This window comes from Leuciscus leuciscus (genome assembly GCF_965113295.1).
Source record: "Leuciscus leuciscus genome assembly, chromosome: 13".
Taxonomy (NCBI): domain Eukaryota; kingdom Metazoa; phylum Chordata; class Actinopteri; order Cypriniformes; family Leuciscidae; genus Leuciscus; species Leuciscus leuciscus.
Window position 1 is genome coordinate 43,125,784 of NC_138737.1, and position 19,276 is coordinate 43,145,059.

The following is a 19,276-nucleotide window of genomic DNA, read 5'->3' on the forward strand; positions in this document are numbered from 1 at the left end:
CAACGTCACCTTCTCCGGAACATTCAACGCCACCTTCTCCGGAACATTCAACGCCACCTTCTCTCAACGCCACCTTCTCCAGAACATTCAGCGCCACCTTCTCCAGAACATTCAACGTCACCTTCTCCAGAACATTCAACGCCACCTTCTCCAGAACATTCAACGTCACCTTCTCCAGAACATTCAACGTCACCTTCTCCAGAACATTCAACGCCACCTTCTCCAGAACATTCAACGCCACCTTCTCCAGAACATTCAACGCCACCTTCTCCAGAACATTCAACGTCACCTTCTCCAGAACATTCAGCGCCACCTTCTCCAGAACATTCAGCGCCACCTTCTCCAGAACATTCAACGCCACCTTCTCCAGAACATTCAACGTCACCTTCTCCAGAACATTCAACGCCACCTTCTCCAGAACATTCCACCTTCTCCAGAACATTCAACGCCACCTTCTCCAGAACATTCAACGCCACCTTCTCCAGAACATTCAACGCCACCTTCTCCAGAACATTCAGCGCCACCTTGTCCAGAACATTCAGCGCCACCTTCTCCAGAACATTCAATGCCACCTTCTCCAGAACATTCAACGCCACCTTCTCCAGAACATTCAGCGCCACCTTGTCAGTGGAGAATGAATATATTTTTTGATGAATTTACATGGTTTAAATATTTTTTAATTTATATGTAGTAAAACAAAACTGACATTTTTTTATTTTCTCTTTTCAGCGTTGACCTCAACGCATTGCTGCGTAACATGCAGAACAGAGTGGACTCTTCACATCAACACCAACATCAAACCAGATCAATGCCACACGAGACAACATCTTGGGAAGTGCCATTCGTGCTTTTCGGCGTCAGCGGTTTGACCCGGAGAAGAAACTCAATGTCATTTTTAGAGATGCTGCTGATACTGCAGAGGGGGCAGCTGATGAGGGTGGTCCCACAAGAGAGTTTTTAACTTTATTGATGAAGGACATACATACCTGTGAGGTTTTTGAAGGTCCTGACTGGCAGAAGACTCTTTCCTGCAATTCGAAAGGTGACTTTTGTCCATTGTTTTGTCCACGTGTAATATACAGTATATGCAATATCACACAAGTAGCCGTCCGATATGTCTGTATATCATCACTGCTGTGATTCGGCCATGATAGGCAATCACAGCTGTGCTGACATACAGACATATCGGACGGCTACTTGTGTGATACTTATGCCGTCAAAATGTTGTATAAAATGCAATCTCACACAAGTAGCCGTCCGATATGTCTGTATGTCAGCACAGCTGTGATTGCCTATCATGGCCGAATCACAGCAGTGATGATATACAGACATATCGGACGGCTACTTGTGTGAGATTGCATTTTATACAACATTTTGACGGCATAAGTGTGTAAGAAACAACAACGGTGCATCTTTTGTGCAGAACTACTTCCTTCTGCCACGGATTCAAATCTCAAGTTGACAGTTTAAAAGTTGTGGCGTTACTAATTTTAAAACATCACTTACAACTAGTAACGAACGAACGAACATTGAGTCTCTTCATTGAAGCTTATTGCATTATGCAGAGTACATTATTATGAGAGAGATCGACCAATACTATAGAAATAGAAAGACAGTTCACTCCTATAACTTGTGAATGGGAGAAACTGCAACGCACAGTATGGCGGAATAGTCCCGCCTTCTAAAGTAAAAGAGCCAATCGCTGATTCGTAAAGTCATTGCGTTACTGCAGCTGCTGTTAGAAGCTCCGATTCCCATATAAACCTGAGACTAGTGTTTATGACTGCATATGCGCATTGGCTCGTCTAGCCTGAAAAATAATCTATTTGAGCATAAGGAACAACATTTATGGGACACTTCATGTCAAATTGTGTTGCCTATTTGAAATATGTAATTTAATTGGAAGTTCGGCTAGCAGTTTGAGATACCATGATTCCCCCATTCAAATAGATAGGACTTGGTCTTGGATGACCGATGTAATGATGTGGAGGATGCAGAAGAATCCATTCGCAGCTTTATTAGAATAATCAACAGGCAGGGTAAAACAGGGGCAGACTGAACAACGGAGATGATCTCAGAGCAGAAGTAGATAACAGGCAAGGGTCGAGGCAGGCGGCAGGAATCACAGTCCAATGAACAATCCAGGTCGAGACAGGCAGCAGAAGAATCAGAGGTCGATATAACAGTCCGAGTCGAGGTAGGCAGCAGAAGAATCAGAGGTCGATATAACAGTTCGAGTCGAGGTAGGCAGCAGAAGAATCAGAGGTCGATATAACAGTTCGAGTCGAGGTAGGCAGCAGAAGAATCAGAGGTCGATATAACAGTTCGAGTCGAGGTAGGCAGCAGAAGAATCAGAGGTCGATATAACAGTTCGAGTCGAGGTAGGCAGCAGAAGAATCAGAGGTCGATATAACAGTCCGAGTCGAGGTAGGCAGCAGAAGAATCAGAGGTCGATATAACAGTTCGAGTCGAGGTAGGCAGCAGAAGAATCAGAGGTCGATATAACAGTTCGAGTCGAGGTAGGCAGCAGAAGAATCAGAGGTCGATATAACAGTCCGAGTCGAGGTAGGCAGCAGAACAATCAGAGGTCGATATAACAGTTCGAGTCGAGGTAGGCAGCAGAACAATCAGAGGTCGATATAACAGTCCGAGTCGAGGTAGGCAGCAGAACAATCAGAGGTTGATATAACAGTCCGAGTCGAGGTAGGCAGCAGAACAATCAGAGGTCGATATAACAGTCCGAGTCGAGGTAGGCATAACAGTTCGAGTCGAGGTAGGCAGCAGAACAATCAGAGGTCGATATAACAGTTCGAGTCGAGGTAGGCAGCAGAACAATCAGAGGTCGATATAACAGTCCGAGTCGAGGTAGGCAGCAGAACAATCAGAGGTCGATATAACAGTCCGAGTCGAGGTAGGCATAACAGTTCGAGTCGAGGTAGGCAGCAGAAGAATCAGAGGTCGATATAACAGTTCGAGTCGAGGTAGGCAGCAGAACAATCAGAGGTCGATATAACAGTCCGAGTCGAGGTAGGCAGCAGAACAATCAGAGGTCGATATAACAGTCCGAGTCGAGGTAGGCATAACAGTTCGAGTCGAGGTAGGCAGCAGAACAATCAGAGGTCGATATGACAGTCCGAGTCGAGGTAGGCAGTAGAACAATCAGAGGTCGATATAACAGTCCGAGTCGAGGTAGGCAGCAGAAGAATCAGAGGTCGATATAACAGTCCGAGTCGAGGTAGGCAGCAGAACAATCAGAGGTCGATATAACAGTCCGAGTCGAGGTAGGCAGCAGAACAATCAGAGGTCGATATAACAGTTCGAGTCGAGGTAGGCAGCAGAACAATCAGAGGTCGATATAACAGTCCGAGTCGAGGTAGGCAGCAGAAGAATCAGAGGTCGATATAACAGTTCGAGTCGAGGTAGGCAGCAGAAGAATCAGAGGTCGATATAACAGTTCGAGTCGAGGTAGGCAGCAGAACAATCAGAGGTCGATATAACAGTCCGAGTCGAGGTAGGCAGCAGAACAATCAGAGGTCGATATAACAGTCCGAGTCGAGGTAGGCAGCAGAACAATCAGAGGTCGATATAACAGTCCGAGTCGAGGTAGGCATAACAGTTCGAGTCGAGGTAGGCAGCAGAACAATCAGAGGTCGATATAACAGTCCGAGTCGAGGTAGGCAGCAGAACAATCAGAGGTCGATATAACAGTCCGAGTCGAGGTAGGCAGCAGAAGAATCAGTGGTCGATATAACAGTCCGAGTCGAGGTAGGCAGCAGAAGAATCAGAGGTCGATATAACAGTTCGAGTCGAGGTAGGCAGCAGAAGAATCAGAGGTCGATATAACAGTTCGAGTCGAGGTAGGCAGCAGAAGAATCAGAGGTCGATATAACAGTCCGAGTCGAGGTAGGCAGCAGAAGAATCAGAGGTCGATATAACAGTTCGAGTCGAGGTAGGCAGCAGAAGAATCAGAGGTCGATATAACAGTTCGAGTCGAGGTAGGCAGCAGAAGAATCAGAGGTCGATATAACAGTTTGAGTCGAGGTAGGCAGCAGAACAATCAGAGGTCGATATAACAGTTCGAGTCGAGGTAGGCATAACAGTTCGAGTCGAGGTAGGCAGCAGAACAATCAGGTCGATATAACAGTCCGAGTCGAGGTAGGCAGCAGAAGAATCAGAGGTCGATATAACAGTCCGAGTCGAGGTAGGCAGCAGAAGAATCAGAGGTCGATATAACAGTTCGAGTCGAGGTAGGCAGCAGAAGAATCAGAGGTCGATATAACAGTTTGAGTCGAGGTAGGCAGCAGAAGAATCAGAGGTCGATATAACAGTTCGAGTCGAGGTAGGCAGCAGAACAATCAGAGGTCGATATAACAGTTCGAGTCGAGGTAGGCAGCAGAACAATCAGAGGTCGATATAACAGTTCGAGTCGAGGTAGGCATAACAGTTCGAGTCGGGGTAGGCAGCAGAACAATCAGAGGTCGATATAACAGTCCGAGTCGAGGTAGGCAGCAGAAGAATCGGAGGTCGATATAACAGTTCGAGTCGAGGTAGGCAGCAGAACAATCAGAGGTCGATATAACAGTCCGAGTCGAGGTAGGCAGCAGAAGAATCAGAGGTCGATATAACAGTTTGAGTCGAGGTAGGCAGCAGAAGAATCAGAGGTCGATATAACAGTCCGAGTCGAGGTAGGCAGCAGAAGAATCAGAGGTCGATATAACCGTCCGAGTCGAGGTAGGCAGCAGAAGAATCAGAGGTCGATATAACAGTCCGAGTCGAGGTAGGCAGCAGAAGAATCAGAGGTCGATATAACAGTTCGAGTCGAGGTAGGCAGCAGAAGAATCAGAGGTCGATATAACAGTCCGAGTCGAGGTAGGCAGCAGAAGAATCAGTGGTCGATATAACAGTCCGAGTCGAGGTAGGCAGCAGAAGAATCAGAGGTCGATATAACAGTTCGAGTCGAGGTAGGCAGCAGAAGAATCAGAGGTCGATATAACAGTTCGAGTCGAGGTAGGCAGCAGAAGAATCAGAGGTCGATATAACAGTTCGAGTCGAGGTAGGCAGCAGAAGAATCAGAGGTCGATATAACAGTTCGAGTCGAGGTAGGCAGCAGAAGAATCAGAGGTCGATATAACAGTTTGAGTCGAGGTAGGCAGCAGAACAATCAGAGGTCGATATAACAGTTCGAGTCGAGGTAGGCATAACAGTTCGAGTCGAGGTAGGCAGCAGAACAATCAGGTCGATATAACAGTCCGAGTCGAGGTAGGCAGCAGAAGAATCAGAGGTCGATATAACAGTCCGAGTCGAGGTAGGCAGCAGAAGAATCAGAGGTCGATATAACAGTTCGAGTCGAGGTAGGCAGCAGAAGAATCAGAGGTCGATATAACAGTTTGAGTCGAGGTAGGCAGCAGAAGAATCAGAGGTCGATATAACAGTTCGAGTCGAGGTAGGCAGCAGAACAATCAGAGGTCGATATAACAGTTCGAGTCGAGGTAGGCAGCAGAACAATCAGAGGTCGATATAACAGTTCGAGTCGAGGTAGGCATAACAGTTCGAGTCGGGGTAGGCAGCAGAACAATCAGAGGTCGATATAACAGTCCGAGTCGAGGTAGGCAGCAGAAGAATCGGAGGTCGATATAACAGTTCGAGTCGAGGTAGGCAGCAGAACAATCAGAGGTCGATATAACAGTCCGAGTCGAGGTAGGCAGCAGAAGAATCAGAGGTCGATATAACAGTTTGAGTCGAGGTAGGCAGCAGAAGAATCAGAGGTCGATATAACAGTCCGAGTCGAGGTAGGCAGCAGAAGAATCAGAGGTCGATATAACCGTCCGAGTCGAGGTAGGCAGCAGAAGAATCAGAGGTCGATATAACAGTCCGAGTCGAGGTAGGCAGCAGAAGAATCAGAGGTCGATATAACAGTTCGAGTCGAGGTAGGCAGCAGAAGAATCAGAGGTCGATATAACAGTCCGAGTCGAGGTAGGCAGCAGAACAATCAGAGGTCGATATAACAGTCCGAGTCGAGGTAGGCAGCAGAACAATCAGAGGTCGATATAACAGTTCGAGTCGAGGTAGGCAGCAGAACAATCAGAGGTCGATATAACAGTCCGAGTCGAGGTAGGCAGCAGAACAATCAGAGGTCGATATAACAGTCCGAGTCGAGGTAGGCAGCAGAACAATCAGAAGTCGATATAACAGTCCGAGTCGAGGTAGGCAGCAGAACAATCAGAGGTCGATATAACAGTTCGAGTCGAGGTAGGCAGCAGAACAATCAGAGGTCGATATAACAGTTCGAGTCGAGGTAGGCAGCAGAAGAATCAGAGGTCGATATAACAGTCCGAGTCGAGGTAGGCAGCAGAACAATCAGAAGTCGATATAACAGTCCGAGTCGAGGTAGGCAGCAGAACAATCAGAGGTCGATATAACAGTTCGAGTCGAGGTAGGCAGCAGAACAATCAGAAGTCGATATAACAGTTCGAGTCGAGGTAGGCAGCAGAAGAATCAGAAGTCGATATAACAGTCCGAGTCGAGGTAGGCAGCAGAACAATCAGAGGTCGATATAACAGTTCGAGTCGAGGTAGGCAGCAGAACAATCAGAGGTCGATATAACAGTTCGAGTCGAGGTAGGCAGCAGAACAATCAGAAGTCGATATAACAGTTCGAGTCGAGGTAGGCAGCAGAAGAATCAGAGGTCGATATAACAGTTCGAGTCGAGGTAGGCAGCAGAACAATCAGAGGTCGATATAACAGTTCGAGTCGAGGTAGGCAGCAGAAGAATCAGAGGTCGATATAACAGTCCGAGTCGAGGTAGGCAGCAGAACAATCAGAGGTCGATATAACAGTCCGAGTCGAGGTAGGCAGCAGAACAATCAGAGGTCGATATAACAGTTCGAGTCGAGGTAGGCAGCAGAACAATCAGAGGTCGATATAACAGTTCGAGTCGAGGTAGGCAGCAGAACAATCAGAAGTCGATATAACAGTTCGAGTCGAGGTAGGCAGCAGAAGAATCAGAGGTCGATATAACAGTTCGAGTCGAGGTAGGCAGCAGAAGAATCAGAGGTCGATATAACAGTTCGAGTCGAGGTAGGCAGCAGAAGAATCAGAGGTCGATATAACAGTTCGAGTCGAGGTAGGCAGCAGAAGAATCAGAAGTCGATATAACAGTCCGAGTCGAGGTAGGCAGCAGAAGAATCAGAGGTCGATATAACAGTTCGAGTCGAGGTAGGCAGCAGAAGAATCAGAGGTCGATATAACAGTTCGAGTCGAGGTAGGCAGCAGAAGAATCAGAAGTCGATATAACAGTCCGAGTCGAGGTAGGCAGCAGAACAATCAGAGGTCGATATAACAGTTCGAGTCGAGGTAGGCAGCAGAACAATCAGAAGTCGATATAACAGTTCGAGTCGAGGTAGGCAGCAGAAGAATCAGAGGTCGATATAACAGTTCGAGTCGAGGTAGGCAGCAGAAGAATCAGAGGTCGATATAACAGTTCGAGTCGAGGTAGGCAGCAGAAGAATCAGAGGTCGATATAACAGTTCGAGTCGAGGTAGGCAGCAGAAGAATCAGAAGTCGATATAACAGTCCGAGTCGAGGTAGGCAGCAGAAGAATCAGAGGTCGATATAACAGTTCGAGTCGAGGTAGGCAGCAGAAGAATCAGAGGTCGATATAACAGTTCGAGTCGAGGTAGGCAGCAGAAGAATCAGAAGTCGATATAACAGTCCGAGTCGAGGTAGGCAGCAGAAGAATCAGAAGTCGATATAACAGTTCGAGTCGAGGTAGGCAGCAGAAGAATCAGAAGTCGATATAACAGTTCGAGTGGAGGTAGGCAGCAGAACAATCAGAGGTCGATATAACAGTCCGAGTCGAGGTAGGCAGCAGAAGAATCAGAGGTCGATATAAACAATCCAAAGTCAGTAACAGTTCAGCAAACAGGAAAAACCGCTCAGAAATTGTACGCCGGGGCAATGCAATACTTCGCAATTAACTTGAGAGTGAACGGGGTTTATATGGGTGAGTGTGGATGAGCTGCAGGTGTATGTGCAATCAGTCCCAGGTAAGCGGCATGATGGGATGTTGAGTTTGTAATGGTTAATATTCTGGTGAAAGTGTCCTATAGTGATGAAGAGGAGGTGAAGTGGAAGCCTGCTCTGTAACAACCGAAATGGATTGCCTGGATTTCTCATGACAACAACACTAGTAAATGCATTTGTCAGTTGTGTCTTATGGTTGTTTAAAGTAAAAACCAATTACGTACAACCTAGTAGTTTCAGTCCCTTTCAATATAAAATTCCTTGCGACTCACTCATAAAGACAGTATTTGCCACCATCTAATGGCGTAATAAAGTAACTTTTGCTCTAACTTTTAACTTTTACCCTTCACTACGGACCTTTTCTCAATACCAAATACTGCATATTAGTGATGTAAAATATTATTTATTGAACAATAATATTTAAATTAACAACAATAGCCAAAAGTATAAGATTGTACAATAGGAAATAAACTCAAGCAATCAATTAGGTCAAAATTACAAAAGTAGTGCTATAGTTAGTACTGGATTTAATTAAATAAATAACTGCTATCTACATAAGAGCCAGCAACAAATTCCAGAAAGACTGTGTGTGGGTGTGTGTGTGTATATATATATATATATATATAATACACACACAGATGCATATGTTTGTCTATTTGTGTTGCAGCTTTGTACGACAGTATGTACAAGCAAGTTGGACGAATTATTGCAGTTTGCCTCGTCCATGGTGGTGTGGAGCCACACTTCTTTTCTGAGCGACTATTTCTTCAAGTGTGCAACCTTAAGCCTCCTGCACCAAACACTGAAGAGATGGTCGACTATGAGTTCAGAGAGAAGATGAAGGCGGTAAGATTTTTTGCAATCCTTTTTAAAAATTACTAATGCCCATATCAAAGGCATTTTGTGCCATTTGTCGTGTAAATTCATATTTTTGTTTCAGTGTCAAGCTGTTGTTACAGTAGTCATTGCACTGTAGAGATGCGGAGATCAGCTGTAACATAACCTGCATTTGCTGTTGAAAATAAATCATCCAACCGCCACCCCCATGCACTTATGAATTTCTCTGATTTAGATACCCACACCCAACCTGCCCGTTGTCATTCTTTTCTGCACTTTTTTCCTCACTTACATACATATCATGTTCACCCACACAGTTAGTACCAAATAGAGTTTCAGTAATTGCAGAATTATGTCGACGACAATATAACTGTGTATACTATGATGAAGAGAGAACTCTGAAGTATGCAGTTTATTAACTCCATTCCTAGGGACCATTATGTGAATCCATTGGTTGTACACTTACTCTATCTTAAATGCCTTATGATTTAGATCCAATCGGCACAGAGTGTTGCTGAAGCACAGAAGGCCATCACAGGAGCTGCTGACGAACTGGCAATGTTGGGGTCACTGCGGCATATACAGACCTTAGAGGACAGAGATGATATGGTGGTAGCAGCAACAAACTTCTGGCTGGAGAGCAGGTTGAGGGATTCTGTGGAACAGTGAGTTTCTGAATATAGCCTACTAATGTCTTAACTTCAGTTATACAACCAGAATTAAGGCTTTTGAAAGTCAAAGACTCTGACTCTGCACACAATGACTGATTGCAACTAGAAAGTCCATGTAACTAATATAAAATGGATTCAAAGCAGAAAAACCATGCATATATATATATATATATACAGGTGAAACTCGAAAAATTTGAATATCGTGCAAAAGTTATAATTTTGAGGATTATGGCTTATAGCTTATGAAAACCCCAAATTCAAAATCCAGAAAATTTGATTACATGAAATCAATTAAAAAAATTTAAAAAAATACAGAAATGTCGGCCCTCTGAAAAGTATAATCATGCATATGTATATAGTTATATATCCTAAATATATTAGTTTCACCTTTTAATTTGAATTACTGAAATACATGAACTTTACACGAGTTTCACCCGTATAAGGTCCAATATGTGGCAATAATACAGGGAGTCGGTTGGTACAAAAATACTATGAAATTGAAGATTAAAATGTAATCTTATTTGTATACAAACACTTAAATTACACACAAGGAAGTTTACACAATAATAAAGTTGTAACATTAACTTTACAATTACATAATTATGGTTCTACTCTAATTAGTTTCTTGAAATATAAACAATGAAATGGTGGCTGTCGTGAAAATAATGAATGTATTCAAATATCTATCTATAAATTACAGAAATGTCTGTGTGTGTGTGTCTGTTATTCGCATATCTCTCGAACCGTTAGTCCGATGGATTTCAAACTCGACAGGTGTCTTGCTACGGGCACGAGTAAGTGCAGTGCCAAGTTTGGTGTTGTTTCAATGAGAAATACAAAAGATATCGGTAAATATATCAGTAACAGAAGCACTTAGAAGGTTGTGGTTTAAAAATAAACATTCTGACATAAACACTCAGCTACACTGTTTACTTCTGAATATCATATTTTATTCACAGCCATCATTTGTAGTAACTTAGCCTGCTCTCTGAATTCAATGCGTTCACAGTCTCTTTCATTGGCACCAAACCAACAATTACTAAAAACACACACAAAAACTGATTTTGCACGGGCATTTTGCACTAGTACATTAAATAAGAGTAGAAAATATGTAACACTTTATTTTAAGGCGTCATCATAGCTACAGGACATGTACTTACTATAGTAATAACAGCAGATTATGCATAATTTCAAGTAACTAACCCACTGAATGGCTTTTCTGAGGTAAATGTAACATGTGACGTTTACAAGCTGTTTTATTGAATAAATGAATGAGGAATTTATAGACTTGAAACACTGATTGAGCGATTACATGAGACATGATAAATATTTCGGGTAAGATGTTCTGCATATTTTAACATATCTTCATATGTTTAACATGTTATTTCACATTGTAAGTAGTTTTAGAGCATTAGAGAAAAGCGTTTAGGCATTCACATTCACTTCCTGCTGCAGCTTCGTTTGACCTGAGGCGCTACATTGATATGCCACGGTACTTTAAAAAGCGGCAAAACAATATTTATTGTTTGAATTTTCATAAAATGGACAGAATTTGAAAATCTTTTATTGGATGGAAGGCGCTCTACAATCTGGTCATCATCTGAAAACAGCAAAGACTAAAAGATTGATTCTTACGAATTTAGGAATTGATATCAGCTCATTTATTAGAATCAAGAAATCGAGATTTTCTCCCCAGCCCGAGTGTGATAAAATAATAATAATAATAATAATAATAATAATAATAAAAATAAAAAAATATATACTGATTTTTTTTACCAGAATTATTTCACAAATATGTGTGTGTGAGTTGAGTATTATATAATTACGGCATTTTTGGAAAGAATTATTTTTCTTGCATGATATAGTGCCTACTAGGGAGGTCTGTCCAACACTAGACCCCTTATGCCTGGTTCACACCGGATGCGGAAGCGGCGCGGAACGGAAAATCACGCGCGGTCCGGCGCCTGCCTGTTGGCTTCTGCGTCCGGTGTGAACCAGGCCTTAAACTGAAATAATTTGACCATAGCTTGTTTATGCTTGTCCTTTTTTTCCATTTTTTTCTTTTCTTTTTTTTCAGATTTAAAGAAGGCCTGGAGTGTTTACAGCTTCTGGAACATTTGCAAAAGCATCCCAATCTCTTTAGAGGGGTACTAATGTTTGAGGAGAAGCCACTTACAGCAAGAGATTTGGCTGAGCTCTTTATTCCACAGCTGTCTCCAGTTGGCACCAACAGACGAGCACTGGAGAACAGAATAGTTTGTTTCTGGAGGGATTGGCTCCTAGATGTGGAAGGTAACATTACACAATCTGTTATAAGGTATATGGTTTTATGGATGTCACAAATAACATGCCCTTACGCAATACATGTTTGTTAAAGGGATAGTTAGATAAAAGCCTTTACATGGTTCACTCTTGAGTCATTATTCTTTAAGATACTGCACTGATGCATTTCGGCCATTCAGCCTTCCTCACTGTGTGTCAGGTACGAAATGAGTCACAGGTGTAGATGTAAATAGTTACTAGGTAGAGATGGGAGAAACCTAAAGGACCATTACATAACTACCTATAATATATCATACCTATAATATAACTATGTAATGTTTATAATGTAACTATTACAAAATATCACAAGCATCAAAGAAAGAAAAAAAGTGACCACCACATCATGTATTTTTTTTCTCTCTTTTTTTTCTTTGATGTTTGTGATTGTACTTTGTATGATATTATAGGTCCCCCTGTAATGGTCCTTTTGGTTTCCACGATCTCTACTGAGTAACTAATTCCATCTACACCTGTGGCTCACTGCACCTGCCATTAGAAGCTCTGGTTGCTATAGACAGTGTTCTAAGATGTGGACTTAAGACTGCACATGAGCACTGGTTGCCCCATCTGAAAAATGGTTATTTTAAAAAAAAAAAATTTTTAAAAAATGATTCAAGCATTTAGGGAAAAAAATGCTAATAAATGCCTTTTGAAATGAAGGGATTGTTTTTTGTAAGAAAAAATATCCATATTTAAAGTTTTAAGAACACTAATCATAAATAATCCTTTATAAAAAAATAACCTTTTTGGGTTCATTTTTCCTCAGAAGGAGGTTTATCACCTCTTACTCTAAGCCAGGTTTTGGCATTTGCCTCAGGATCGACCTCCATTCCCAGACTGGGTTTCCCAGTAGAAGCTAAATTAGAGTTTCTGCATCAGGAGGAAAATGAGCCAGCCAGGATATTCCCTGAGGCAAACACCTGCGGCATTGTTCCAAGGCTGCCTGTGCATCATAACTATGAAGAATTTGGGGAATATGTGAAGGATGGAATTTTGCAGGCACCCACATTTGGGGTTATCTAGTTGACAGCAAAAACTCCCGTGTTAAATGAACTCTCCTGGGAGTTTATTTGGCTCCAGACTCGAGAGTGTTAAAGTTAATGAGAGAATTAAGTGATTAATTGAGTGATGATTGAGCATTGCATTATTGAAGACACCTGATGTTAACAAGCAGAATCACTGAAGGAGAAAAAGCAAAATTTTAAGTCACCATTATGGAGGTCGGCGATTGCTTTAGTTGGCCAGTTGACCCTTACAGTTTTAACTTTAGATTTTGTTTAACTGTTGTAGTTGATTTATAACAGACAGATGAACAAAAAGAAAAGGTGATCAGATATTTTTTATGTTTTAAAGGGATAGTTCACTTTGAAATTAATTTTTGGTATGTTTTAGCTTACCTCAAGGGCATCCAAGATGTAGGTGTCTTTTTTTCCGCAGTAGTTTCAATTTTGATATTTTTAGGTCAAACCGTTCTTGTCTGTCAGTCATATAATGCAGGTCTATGGTCACTGTCTCAAAGAGCATGCACAGAGTCCAAACGAAACCGTAGCCAATGCGACATCTAGTGTATATATCTATACCCGCCCGCGCGCTCAGATCACTTGGACATGGCTGTGTATAAGAGGTAACAACGATATATATACTGTTCGTTTTCTCACACAAACCGCTCGTTTCGTGTCTTAGGCCATCAATGTGTACTTACGATGGGGAATTGTTTAATTTGGACGATGGGGAATTGTTTAATTTGGACTCTGTGCATGCTGTTTGAGACAGTGACCATAGACCTGCATTATATGACTGACAGACAAGAACGGTTTGACCTAAAAATATCAAAATTGAAACTACTGCGGAAAAAAAGACACCTACATCTTGGATGCCCTTGAGGTAAGCTAAAACATACCAAAAATTAATTTCAAAGTGAACTATCCCTTTAACATAATCAACATTTGACCTGAATCACTGAACTCATTTAGAGAATTAGGTTTACATTGTTGATTACAGCAGCCCTTTGATTCTATAGCATATGATTTTCAACATTTACAGTATAATCAAAAATATTTGGGTTAGGGTTAGGTCCCCTAACCTGGTCCCATTGACTTCCAGAGTAGGAAAAAAATATACTATGGAAGTCAATGAGAAACTGTCTGGTTACTGACATTCTTCTAAATATCTTCCTTTCTGTTCAGCAGAAGAAAGAAATTCTTACAAGTATATGATGACAGAATTTTCATTTTAAAGTGGAGTATCCCTTTAAGAAATATTTTTGATTATACTGTAAATGTTGAAAATCATATGAAAATCTATACCCTAACTCTAAATTACTACATTGTTTAAATTAATACATTTTTAGCTAACTGTGATTTTGTATATGTACATTTCTAAAATACATAACTCATGTTTCACTGTTTTGTGTATTAATAAAGGTTTCGCCATCAACTTGAGTCTCCTGGAATTGATTTCATTGATGTTCAGTGATAGTGACATTAACTCCACGGGCCCTATTTTAACGATCTGAAACGCAAGTGTCAAAGCGCAAAGCGCAAGTAACTTTGTGGGCGGGTCTCGGCGCTGTTGCTATTTTCCCGGCGGGATAAATGACTCTTGCGCCAGGCGCAAATCTAAAATGGGTTGGTCTGAAGTAGCTTCATTATTCATAGGTGTGGTTTGGGAGTAACGTGAAATAAACCAATCAGAGCGTCATCTCACATTCCCTTTAAGAGAAGACGCACTTTTTCCATAGCGGATTGCTATTGTAACGGCGGATTTGCCAGGCGCGCGCCAGGAGCGGTTCACAGCCGAGGAGAGGAACGCTCTCGTCACGGCCGTAAAAGAGAGAAGTTACATTGAAATGGAGAAACCCACCCAAATTAACTTCGGTTAAACAGGCGTATGATAATTTGGGTAAATGTGTAAGCTAGATGTATGCTTTTATAATAAATTGTCTATCTATCTATCTATCTATCTATCTATCTATCTATCGTAATAATGTATGATTTGCAAAAATGAAAACTGCTGCTTCTGTGTAGATGAGAGAATCAAAGTGCGCGTTGAGCACACGCTACATTGATTATGGCCAAGCATGCGCCCTTAAAATAGCATATGAATAACATGCGCAACGCGCCACTGACTTTAAACTATTTTTTCCTGGTTAGTGGCGCAATTGTTTTCTAAACCTGTAAAATAGCAAGAAGGAACGTTTGCACCGGAACACGCCTCCTCTTTGCGCTGAACCGCCCCCGGGAGCGCAAGTGTATTTCCTAACTTACCGACGTGCTTCTGTGGAGGGAAAAGTCCGCTGTGCGCGGGTGCAAAATAGGAATGATACATGCGTCGCTGTACAAAGTCAATTGCGCTGGGTGCAAGATAGGACCCTATATGTTATTGATGGTTTGTTGATTTTAAAAATGAAAACTGATGCTCATTTTTGCTGCAAGTCTGTTTCTTTAATTATGTTTTGCAGAACCCTGTCATATTAGTAACGTGTGTTCTTATACAGTTCAAGGACATCAAGCATATGTGAGGTTGGTTTTTGATAAACAAATCTTGAGTTGTAATTCTTCTATCAATCTTGCCCAGTCTGGCCAGTGCGCCTCGTCTAACCCATTCTGCAAACACCAGTGGGACGTGTTTGAACAACTGACGCCATGTTGGGTTAGTGGTTTGAGAATCAGATGATGAGTCAAGTCAAGTCAGGGTTTATTTATATAGCACAAGTTTAACACAACCGTAGTTGATCCAAAGTGCTTTACAGTATAATACAAAAGATAAAATAAAAACAAAATAAGAGAAAAGGTAGTAGTATAAAAAAGAGAGATAAAATCAAATATCAAAACCATTCAGTGTGTATACAGTACATACATAACGTAGAACACCGAGTTATTTAAAAAACATACACAATATTACTCAAATGCAAGAGAGTAAAAATGGGTCTTTAAGCTGGATTTAAAAGCAACCAGAGATGGAGAGGTCCTAATAGTTAAAGGTAAATTGTTCCAGAGCTTTGGGGCAACTACAGAAAAAGCTCGATCACCTTTTGATTTACACCGGGAGCGTGGGACAGATAAGAGTGACTGATCACAAGATCTTAGTGACCTAGAGGCTGTGTATGGCCTAATAAGATCACACATATAATCTGGGGCCGAGCTATGTAGGGCCTTGTATGCGAAAATAAGGATCTTAAAGTCGACTCTAAATTTTATTGGTAGCCAATGCAATGAGGCAAGAACAGGGGAGATGTGATCCCTTTTCTTAGTTCCTGTTAGCAATCTGGCTGCTGAATTTTGAACCATTTGTAACCGAGACAGTGTAGTTTGAGGTAGGCCAACGTACAGAGAATTGCAGTTGTCCAATCGAGAGGAAATTAGCGCATGAATCACAATTTCAAGGTCTTTACTAGATAGAAAGTTTTTCACTTTTGCTATAGATCGTAGTTGAAAAAAGCTACTCTTTACAACTGCATTTACATGCTTGTCAAATTGGAGAAGAGGGTCAAAGTAGACTTCAAGGTTTTTTGCATAATTGTGTAAGTTGTTACTTAAGGGACCTAACTGTGTTTTAATGGAGTTGTTGGTAGCAGCAGGACCCAGTAGAAGCACTTCAGTTTTATTTTCATTCAGTTGCAGTGAGTTATTTGTCATCCAGGTCTTGACTCTGTTAAGGCATGTAAAGAGGTTGTCTAATGAAAAGTCATTTCCTGGTTTGATTGGGAGATATAATTGGAGGTCGTCAGCGTAACAGTGATAATTTGTTATATTTCTTGAATATTGAGCCTAAAGGTAACATGTAGAGGGAAAACAAAAGGGGGCCAAGAATGGATCCCTGTGGAACGCCACAATGGATCGACGCAGAGGGTGAAGTGAATGACCTGATATTTACAGAGAAAGTCCTCCCCTGCAAGTATGAGGCGAACCACTGTAGAGCAAGGCCCTCTACTCCAACAAAATACTCCAGTCGTCTCAGTAGAATATTATGATCAATGGTGTCAAATGCAGCACTCAGATCTAAAAGTATCAGGATAACGGAAGACCCGGAATCGATAGACAATAGGATGTCATCTGTAACCTTCAGCAGTGCTGACTCAGTGCTATACAGCACTCTAAAACCAGATTGAAATGGGTCTAAAATATTAAAAGTATTCAGATAAGAGGTAAACTGTAACAAGGCAGCTTTTTCCAAAATCTTTGAAATAAAAGGTAGTTTAGAGATAGGCCGGTAGTTGTTATGCACGGTGTGGTCAAGGTGATGTCCTTTCAATAGGGGCTGTACGATAGCATGAGGATAAATGACTGAGTCTTGAGTTCTGCTAGTTTCCCGCACTGCTGAATGCTAATAGACTTTTTTTATTTTAGGCTCTAGAAGGTGGATTGGTGTTTAATGGTGTTCATCGCCATGGTAACATGCGCTACGGCTAACCTCAGGAACAGGATTAGTCTGGGTAAACCAAACTGGACCAATCGGCTGTGAGTGAAGTGAAGCCACGCCCCCTGTAGCTCTTGCTCCAAATTAAATCAGTTTATAATAAACTTTAGAGACAAAATTGCTCATCTTTTGCCGCTAATTTATTATAATTACTTTTAATTCATGTTATAATCATTATAGACTATTGACAATATTAAACTTTGCTTTTAAATTAATATAAGACACGTATTCCTATGTATAATGCTTTTAAACGGGTATTCATTTGAGCTCTTAGTGAATCTATATTAGGCCTATTTTTTTATTATATTTTTTTCTTCACATGCGTTGATGCTGTTAGATATTTTCTTTTATTTTTTTGTCCCAAAATCAAGTCACCTTTATTTATATACAACTGAGTGAAAAATTGTTTAAAACAGTAGATAAGAAAATGTAATGACTTTTTAACCCTAACCCAGTATAATATCAACATTGGCTTACAACTGTAATGCAAACTTTAATCAGCTAAACTATAAAACATTTCCACAAACCTTTACATTTGTAGTTTTTTTTTTATTTCAACAAATAGTAAAAATAATGAATGTATGTTGCTGTGTTAGGGGATATAGCTTATGTTAGTCAGTCAGACTTCAGATGACGCTAACACTGAAACAACATCACCAATGCTAGACTTTCTGAATGTCATCATTTGTTAACACACAAGTATTCAATTACTTCAGTAAGCTCATTGTTAGTCCATTAAACTACTACATTGTTCAAATTAATAAATTTTTTAGCCAACTGTGATTTTGTATATGTACATTTCTAAAATACATAACTAAGACAGTCATCTCTGATAACCGATCACTGTAAACTGTAATGTGGACTTTCTGTAAAGCTGCTTTGAAACGATGTGTATTGTGAAAAGTGCTATACAAATAAACATGAGTTGAATTCAATTAAATGTTTTTGCCATTCAATAATTTATATACCGAAATGTCATATATACACTCTAAAAAACACTGTTAAAAACAAACCAAGGGCTGGGTTGGACAGAACACATGTTGGGTTAATTTTACCCAGCAAATTGGGTTGCTTATTTAACCCAGCATAATAGGTTGATTTAACACATTTTTAATTTTACATTTTTATTTTTCACTTCATCCATGAATTAATGTCTACGGATTAACTTAAATCCTCTAAACTTTTAAGAAATACTCGATACAACTACTGGCTTGCATGATAATTCCTTAATTTTCAGTCATATATTACATTATAGTATTTTTATAGCATTTTTAATACATATTGCCAAGATTTAAGCTCGTTTAACAAATGTTATAAGTATAAATTAGACATTTCTAAGTACTTCAAGTGTAATGTCCCGTTTCCACCGTCATGCACATCTTAAATGTTGCAGCTTCAACACCTAAATGTGTTTATGTGCAAAACGTGTGTGGTATAGTTTGAGTGTATTTTCCTTTGTCATTTGCACTGATAACAGTCTATAGCACAATGTGGTCTTATTTATATTACTAATTAATGTGATTGTTTTACTGGTTTTGTATTGTGCCTCAGTGTTGCATGATTTAGAATTTCTGAAATTAATTTGATTAATAATCTCTTTTCTATATTGTTCTGCTTGATTATAAATGATCTCAATAACTAATCTTATTTCAATTTGCATCATCAATTTACATTATAATCTGTTTATGGTGAGTTTGTAACATCTGTCCAGGAACTACAGATTAGAAACGTAGACTGTGTTTATTTCGCACTGGACAATCTGAGGTAACGTTACTCTGTACTGTAAAATCTCGCTAACGTGCCCTGATAAAACAGCTTTTTCAGTCAGGGCTGCTCGTGAATGGAACCTCATTCCAATTCACATTAGGAATTTTAAAACGTACGCTTCTTTTAAAATTAACTTAAAGAAGTGGCTAACAGGTAGTCAGGACTGTCAACATTACATTTGACATGAAATCTTGTTGTTCCCATGTCTTCTCTGTCCTGTCTGTTTTGTTTGTTTGTGC

The 19,276-nt window shown here is 40.7% G+C and overlaps 1 protein-coding gene and 1 long non-coding RNA gene across 2 annotated transcripts; both read left to right on the top strand.

The window, feature by feature from the left end:
- Positions 1–735: 735 nt before the first annotated feature.
- Positions 736–13,035, top strand: LOC309512013 (G2/M phase-specific E3 ubiquitin-protein ligase). Its single transcript, XM_082187422.1, has 5 exons — positions 736–1,042; positions 8,690–8,868; positions 9,352–9,524; positions 11,608–11,822; positions 12,619–13,035. The coding sequence occupies exons 1-5, from the start codon at positions 970–972 to the stop codon at positions 12,873–12,875; spliced, it is 897 nt and encodes a 298-aa protein (XP_082043548.1). The 5' UTR covers positions 736–969; the 3' UTR covers positions 12,876–13,035.
- A 933-nt stretch (positions 13,036–13,968) lies between these two features.
- LOC309513418 lies at positions 13,969–18,210 on the top strand. Its single transcript, XR_014211446.1, has 2 exons — positions 13,969–14,248; positions 18,090–18,210. It is a non-coding gene; the product is annotated as an uncharacterized lncRNA (long non-coding RNA).
- The last annotated feature ends 1,066 nt before the right edge of the window (positions 18,211–19,276 follow it).

What these genes read in the sequence shown, in the direction of transcription:
- LOC309512013 (XM_082187422.1), top strand. Translation starts at nt 970, where the DNA reads ATGAAGGACATACATACCTGTGAGGTTTTTGAAGGTCCTGACTGGCAG. An exon ending in TCTTTCCTGCAATTCGAAAG is followed by an intron (nt 1,043 to 8,689) that starts GTGACTTTTGTC and finishes TTTGTGTTGCAG; the next exon opens with CTTTGTACGACAGTATGTAC. An exon ending in TCAGAGAGAAGATGAAGGCG is followed by an intron (nt 8,869 to 9,351) that starts GTAAGATTTTTT and finishes CTTATGATTTAG; the next exon opens with ATCCAATCGGCACAGAGTGT.